Source organism: Macadamia integrifolia, chromosome 7 (assembly GCF_013358625.1).
Source record: "Macadamia integrifolia cultivar HAES 741 chromosome 7, SCU_Mint_v3, whole genome shotgun sequence".
Classification (NCBI taxonomy): domain Eukaryota; kingdom Viridiplantae; phylum Streptophyta; class Magnoliopsida; order Proteales; family Proteaceae; genus Macadamia; species Macadamia integrifolia.
Window position 1 is genome coordinate 3,047,428 of NC_056563.1, and position 8,053 is coordinate 3,055,480.

At 40.3% G+C, this 8,053-nt stretch overlaps 1 protein-coding gene across 1 annotated transcript; it reads left to right on the forward strand.

Annotated features, from left to right (window-relative positions):
- The first annotated feature begins 722 nt into the window (after positions 1-722).
- LOC122083267 (pentatricopeptide repeat-containing protein At5g03800) lies at positions 723-6,922 on the forward strand. Its single transcript, XM_042651014.1, has 2 exons — positions 723-989; positions 2,574-6,922. Exon 2 carries the CDS (start codon positions 2,666-2,668, stop codon positions 5,420-5,422), a length of 2,757 nt encoding a protein of 918 aa, XP_042506948.1. The 5' UTR covers positions 723-989; positions 2,574-2,665; the 3' UTR covers positions 5,423-6,922.
- Positions 6,923-8,053: the final 1,131 nt, after the last annotated feature.

Sequence of the window (8,053 nt, forward strand, 5' to 3'; positions counted from 1 at the left end):
TCAATAGAGCAACCGGCACACCCAAAAAAAGAACCCCCCATAAAGAAGAACACGGAGAAATCAGGCTTGAGATCAGAAATGGTTTTTCTTGATCTTTCCCACAGAGATCAACAATAGAAACCCCCAAGCACCCATAGTTTATAGAATTGAAATCAGAGAAGGTGATGAACCTTCAGCTTCAGGAACTGTAGGCATGAAAGAGTTCCTCAGCGCTAGTTAGGGGAAGATTGTCGGAGCTGGACATATCTCTCCGGGACTTGACCTTCCACCTGTCGATCACAATTCATAGATCCAAGAGTCATCCTCATCGCTGCTCGTCACCGCTCAAAGCCGCTCGTCACTAAGAGAGATCGCCGGTGCTATGAAAACGTGAAGGATTTGGGGATGAAGAACAATGGGTTTTCGTTTTGGGGTTGGAGACTTCGATTTGGGGACTAAAACTAGTGAGGGTAATTTTGGTACTCTCTTATTTTTTAGGTCAAAATGGTATTTAAAAAAAAAATGAACGGCTGATGTCAACATTCTTGGCATATTCTATAATACTGACTGATGGCATGGGGTCCGAGTCTAATTTGGTGAAAGAGATGGAATGTCCCTATAATATTGACATTCTCTAGAGGTTGGCGTTGTAAATTTTTTTTATCTTTACGGACACTGGTTTTCAGTTTACTTTCTACCAAAAAAAAAAAAAAATCCCACATTCTCTCTCTCTCTCACTCTCAGACGAACATCATCTTCTTCGAGTCTATCCCACCCCTTCCCTGCAACAACGGCCCCGCCCCCGCTGCAACCCCACCTCCCCCGCCTCTACTCATGCTTCCTTCCGCCCTGCCCTCTTCCGCGCCTGACCCCTGCTTCCTCACTGCAATCCCCCAATCGAACCAGAAGCCCTCTATGCAACAGTGAAGGTCTGTCTTTGCAAATCGGGACAAAAAATTCCGTTTTTTGGCCTCCCATTGAAGTCGCTGCTCATAGAAATCCCATCCCAGGTACCTAGAGTTTATTTGTTCGCTGCTCATGCGATTTGAGACAATTTTTTTTACCTTCAATTTCATACATGCACAGCGAATTTCTGTACGTAGGGTCAATTTCTTACATTCACCAGTTGATTTCTTTTTTTATGTTGATTTATTTGTGTTCATCCTCAAATGCAATCCAAAACATCCGTTTAATTTGGTACATTTTCTTGCGGTTTTCTCTTTACTTTGTTCCATACTGAAACTTGACTGCTTGAGTTGGAGACCCTTGGGCATGTACTCATGTTTAATCTTATACCTTTGGGTTGTTAGGCACTTGGGGTCATTTCTTCTATGTTGGATACACTTAGATGGTTTAAGCTCTTAGAGGTGCTTGTGGATGGCTCCTGCTGAACCTCAGTTAGATTTTTTTTGCTTGAATAGTGGGCTCCTGTTGATGCAACTCATCTATGTTCGGTACACTTTGTTGGGTTTGAGCTCTGCCTTGATCCCTATTGTGGATGGACCCTGCTGAACCTCAATTTGAATTATTTGTTTGAATATTGGGGTACTGGTGATGCAACTCTTCTATTTTTTGTACACTTTTATGGGTTTGAGCTCTGCCTTGATCCCTATTGTGGATGGCTCCTGTTGAACCTCTATTAGACTTTTTTGCTTGAATGTTAGGGTATTGGTGATGCAACTCTTCTATGCTTGGTATACTTTGATGGGTTTGAGCTCTTTGAGGTGCTTGTGGATGTCTCCTACTGAACCTCAATTAGAATTTTTTGCTTGAATATTGGGGTCCTAGTTAAATAATCACCATGTCCCCTTTGTGTGTGTGTGTGTGTGTGTGTGTGTGTGTGTGTGTGTGTGTGTGTGTGTGTGTGTGTGTGTGCATGTGTTCCATTAGAACCTTGTTCATTTCTCTCTCATAGGAATGCTGCAGAGGCCCCAGAGAGGTAGAAAATGGAGGGCAAGATGAAGCGGAGGATGTTGCAACCAAAGTGACTAAACATGTCACTGTTCATTTGTTCTTCTTCTTTTTTTTTCTTCCTTAATATTGGTTAGGGTAGAATCCTGTGCTCTTTGTCTGCGTCCATTAAACCCGTGATTTTATATTTTTAAACTCACGTTATACTGCAATTAACCAAAAAAGAGATTTCCTTCATAGGTTTCCTCAATTTCTATGGGCATCTAGACATGGAAGATCAAATGAAGGTGATAGTGTTGCATATATTTTATGGGAATCTCTTAGCCATCTTTCTATTTTTCCAAATGATACTTATCTGGGGTCTTAACAAACTATTAGAATAAAAATATTAAAATATGCAGAAAATTTTTAGTGTGTTCATGTTTTAAGATTTGAATTTATGGTTTAGCTACTCATATTCACTCTTTATTTTAGGTTTATGGTCTTTGCTAGTAGTAATCAATGGTTAAATGCTTGATTAAACTGAATTTGAAGAATAGATGTAGTTGTTTCTAGTTGTAGTTCTAATTACCCTACATTAAGTTCTGCAATTATTTTACCCTCTTTTTGTTTTGTGTTTTTTTCCTAGCAGAATATGTATGGAGCGTATACTCATTTAAACCCATTTACAATTTCTCTTGCAGCTGGTGGAACAAAAATGGCACCAGTACAGTATTGTACATCATCATAAAAAATTTGGTATGAAGTGAAATAGGAAATCAAAGGCCTTTTTGACATGGCCACCGTCATCCATTCTACTTTCCTTCCCTCCATTTCCCAATCTTATCTTGTCATTTCATTACCCCCTAAGCCTCTCCACCGTCACCAAGCCCTTCCATCAATCCATTGCTTGTCCCTCACTAAGCCTAAACCAATTGGAATTCCCTTCTCAACCTCTTCTATGAAATTTCTCTTAAAATCACATACCACTCCCCCAAAACTGCAGCAGCAGAAACAACAACAACAACAACAACAACAACAACAACAGCTCCATCCTCATTACTCATCTCCAGAGGTTCTTGGCAATTCTCTTTTATCTGATGACACTTTTTCCCTGTCTGCTAGTTGGCGCCATCTTCTCCGCTTCTCAATTGATAATAGCGATTTTGACCTTGCAAAGGCCATCCATGCTTCAATTGCCAAGGTTGAAGAAGATACACATCTTGCCAATAGTCTCATTGTAGCTTACCTCAGGCTTGGCAATGTAAACGATGCTCACAAGATCTTTGCCTGCTTATCATCACCTGATGTCGCCTCTTATGCAGCTCTTATCTCTGCTTATGCGAAATCAAATCGGGAAGGTAAAGCCATAGAGTTGTTCTTTATGATGAGGGATTCAGGAATTGAACCCAATGAGTATAGTTTTGTTGCGATCTTAACTGCATGCATTCGCCTGTCTGATTTACAGTTGGGTTCTCAAATCCACTCTTTGGCAATCAAAACTGGTTACTATTACTGCATTTATGTTTCCAATGCACTGATGGGGATGTATCTGGAATCTAACTCCAGTGACCATTCCAATCAATTGTTTGGTGAAATGGCTCAAAGGGATGTGGCATCATGGAATACTGTAATGTCAGGTGCAGTGAAGAAGTTGCAATACGAAAGAGTTTTCGAGCTCTTTCATAACATGCAACAGATTGATGGACTTAGTGTTGATAAGTTCACACTTTCGATTCTCTTGGATGCATCCAAAGGAAGCTTTGCTTGGATGAAAGGCCGTGAAATTCATGCATATGCTCTTAAGTGTGGGTTTGGATCTAATGTGAGTGTGAATAATGCACTGATTGGGTTCTATACTAAATGTGGGAGCATTGAAGACGTGGTGGCTATATTTGAGAGAATGCCGATAAAGGATGTTATAAGTTGGACAGAAATGCTTAATGCCTATATGGAGTTTGGGTTGGTGGAAACTGCTGTTCAGATCTTCGATCAGATATGGGATCCGAATTCTATCTCATATAATGCTCTCTTGGCAGGGTATTGTCGGAATGGTGAAGGTTCACGTGCATTGGAGTTGTTTCAAGAAATGTTGGAAGAAGGCATGGAACTATCAAATTTCACTTTGACCAGTGTTGTTAATGCTTGTGCATTACTCTCAGAAGTAGCAGCTAGCAAGCAGATACATGGGTTCATGCTGAAGGCCGGTTTTGGGTCGAATCATTTGATTGAAGCAGCATTGCTGGATATGTGCACGAAATGTGGAAGAATGGATGATGCTCAGAAGATATTTAGTCAGTGGTCGAATCGCCAACATTATTCAATTGTATGGACATCAATGATTCGTGGATATGCTCGCAATGGGAAGCTCAATGAGACTTTATCTCTCTTCTCTATGATGCAAGTAGGAGATATTATCTTGGATGAAGTTGCATCCACAGCAGTACTTGGTGTTTGTGGTATGTTAGGGTTTCATGAATTGGGTAAGCAACTTCAGTCATATGTCCTAAAATCTGGTTTTATTTCTGATTTGGGGGTGAGTAATGCTATTGTTAGCATGTATGCGAAGTGTGCAAATATGGAGGATGCAAGTAAGTCTTTTAGTCTCATGCCCAAACATGATACAATTTCATGGAACTGTTTGATTGGTGGTCATCTTCTTCATAGGCAAGGCAATAAATCACTAGCTGCCTGGTCAAAGATGCAGGAGATGGGTATAAAGCCAGACTCCATCACATTAGTTTTGATTATTTCAGCTTACAGGCATACCAGCACAAATTTGGTCGATGCTTGTCATAGTTTGCTGTTCTCCATGAGAAGTCTTTATGGCATTGAGCCTACTTCAGCACATTATGCTTCTATGGTTGGTGTTTTTGGTTATTGGCGTTACTTAAAAGAAGCCGAAGAATTAATTAGTAATATGCCTTTTGAGCCTGATGGTTCTGTGTGGAGAGCCTTACTTGACAGTAGTAGGTTGAGGTCAAATACAATTCTAGGAAAATGGGCCGCAAAGCATCTTCTTGCCATGGACCTGCAAGATCCATCAATGTATATACTGGTTGCAAATCTGTATTCTGCATCAGGAAGATGGCATTGTTCTGAAAGGATAAGGGAGGAGATGAGAGAGAAGGGGTTGCGGAAGCACCCTGGTCAAAGTTGGATCATTCATCAAAACAGGGTTCATTCGTTCTTTATGAGAGAGAAATCCCACTTCCACACCAAAGATATCTATAGTGGATTGGACATACTGATCTTGGAATGCATGAAGGCTGGATATGTGCCTGATACTAGCTTTGTTCTTCACGAAGTGGAAGAGAATCAAAAGAAGGATTTTCTGTTCTATCACAGTGCCAAGCTGGCTGTGACATTTGGGCTTCTAATGACTGGGCATGGAAAACCAGTACGTGTTATGAAGAATATCCATCTTTGTGGGGACTGCCATACATTTTTAAAGTATGTTTCAATTGTTACAAAGAGAGAGGTGTCTCTTAGGGATGCTTCAGGTTTTCACAATTTTAGGGATGGTGAATGCTCGTGCGGTGATTATTGGTGAGCATGGTGGAACCAATTGCCTAGATTGTGCAACAACAATTTGAAATACTGGTTTTAATCCATCATCTTTGATGTTCAGAAATGTTCTTAATATTTTTGGGGTGCTGTCATAACACTCCATTTTTGTTCTTGACAAGGCATTATCAAGTGACACTTAGAAGCTTTGTTTTTAAGGATGAAAACGACATGTACTTTTAGCAAACCAATCTGCTCTACTGAGAAGAAACTCCTGATTCATTGAGTGACCACTTGTGTGTCTGTCTGCTAATTTGTTCCTGTGAAAAAAGCCTGCTCCTAAAGTCTGTCACCAAACAACAGACCAGGTTGAAGAAAAGGGAATTCTAATGGCTCATAGATGGAAGTTTGGATGAATGAGGCACATTAAACCATTTACTAGTTCTGCTCAACTGTATGATTCTTTGTCTGAACCCAGTTTCTCAAAGCCTGCTCAACTGTATGGTTCTTTGGGTCAATTTTGTACAATTTTGAATGTTCAGATTTGAGGGTATTTCCCACTACGGAGGAGATGAAGCAAAATACCACACTTCCTTTCCATGCCTGGACAATTGCTCGTAGAGGAGTCAACAAAAGGGTAACTAGTATAGTGCTTGAGTATCTTGGACAACATAGCCGTGATACTTTGCTCTTCAACCACTATGAGATTTGGTTTGAGTTCAGATGATCTAAGGTTTTAGCAGTCATCCATTCGTTGCCAGATTCAGATTCAGTTTGTGATTCACTCTGAAGGATGCTGAATGTAGCTTTATGTGCTTGTGTTTCCCTCCACCCTTCCATGACATTTTTGGGCCATTGAAGCTAGAAGTTGCTGAATATGCCATTGGATCAGGTATTTATTTGCAAAGAAGTTGGGACTTAGTCTTGTAATTATGGGGATTTTGCATCTGTAACTCTACTGTCGAGGCTACTCCCTATTCTTTGAAGCGTCCTGCCTGCGCTTCATGTTTGTCTTAAAGGGCAACTACACCGTTCATTGTATGCCATTTCTTTTGAGTTGTTAACAAGCTTTGGTTTCAAAGGGGCTTAAGGGACTTTTGAGGTTAGTCACTGAATGCTGGATCAAACAATATGCACCCTAAACCATGAGGTTGAGTTATCAACCAAACCTTAGGGATGAATCATGAAGGATGAGGAATTGGTTAACCACTTATTCCTACCAGGAATTTGCTAGAATTGTGTGCCTAGGCATCGCTTCTGGAGTTGATTCTCTTTTCTTGCACCATGTATTTCGCATGGCTTGGAAATTCTCATCTTTATCGCTTATTGTCTTTCAATTTTTGAATGAACAGTTATATTTATTAGACACCATCTTTTTATTTACTTTATGAAAATACAATCATAAGCCGGAGTGGCATTTATGTAAAAACTTTGTAGTTTCATAAGCCATAATGGCATTTCTGTAAATACCATGTAATTTCATAAACCATAATTGCATTTCTGTAATTACTATGTAGTATGATAAACCATAATGGCATTTTCGCAATTAAGAAGTGTAGTGCTCAAATTGACTGTAGAAGGCCTTCCAAATGCTGATATTGATCTTTTTGTGCTCCAGAATTGATCCCAGAATAGGTTTACCAAACACCATTTCTCATTCTATTGGAACGGAATCAAGAAATATCAGTTCTGCCTAAGATAGACTCCAATAGAGCGGGACTGGAACCAAACATAGCCCTAGTCTTTGTGAGGAGGTCGAATGATTCTTCTGGTGAGGTAGCTCCATTCTGCCCATCCCTGAGAAGATTCCTGGAAATGCAGATCAGCTAGAGGATACGACCCCATCAGCATGGATTTCTTAGACAATGAATGCAAACTCCATTGTCACCAAGACAGCCACTCTCATTGCCATTAATATATTCTCTTTTGTTTCCAGGACCTTGTTAGATCAAACACCAAGAAATACGAAAAATAAAGAGACAATAGATCTGCACGACACAGAGATTTAACGAGGTTCACACACCAGGGTGGTGTGCTACGTCATCGGGCGAAGAAGAAGAAGTTTCACTATGCAAAAGAGAGATTACATCCAAGCAGCGGCGAGAAAACTCTCCCTGAAACCCTAGCTCGAGAAAACCCCAAAATGCAATGACTTTCTCAATAAGCAACAGTACATTATATATACTCCAAGTCGTGGCTCGATCCATCGGGTCGTGGTCGATCCGGTCGAACCGTACACCCCCATACCAGATCAGTGATGGGCTCTGGGCTTGGGCCTATCTGCCAAACCCCCCTGCTTCCACCACAGATCTCAGAAAAATTCTCATTTAGATCGCCACCAAAATATGTCGGATCAGGTCAATCTTCAAAACGGGTCAAGAATTCGAGACAAACTTAACAGACCTTTCTCTTGTTTTGCTTCTGTACACCGGAGATCAGTCAGCATCAATCAATCAGGTCAGCTTGAAATCGGAATCTGATTTCTAGTTATATTATCATGGACTCAAATTCTCTACAATACTATTATTATAAATCATTCGAATTTCCTTTCCCTTCCCCTCGCCCCATAAATTTTAGTTCTGTTATTTAACTACTATTTGTTGAGTGCTTTTGCTATTTCCAATTTAGTTCTCTTTAATTAATATAGTTGATTACCCGTCTCATTGATTACCTGGAA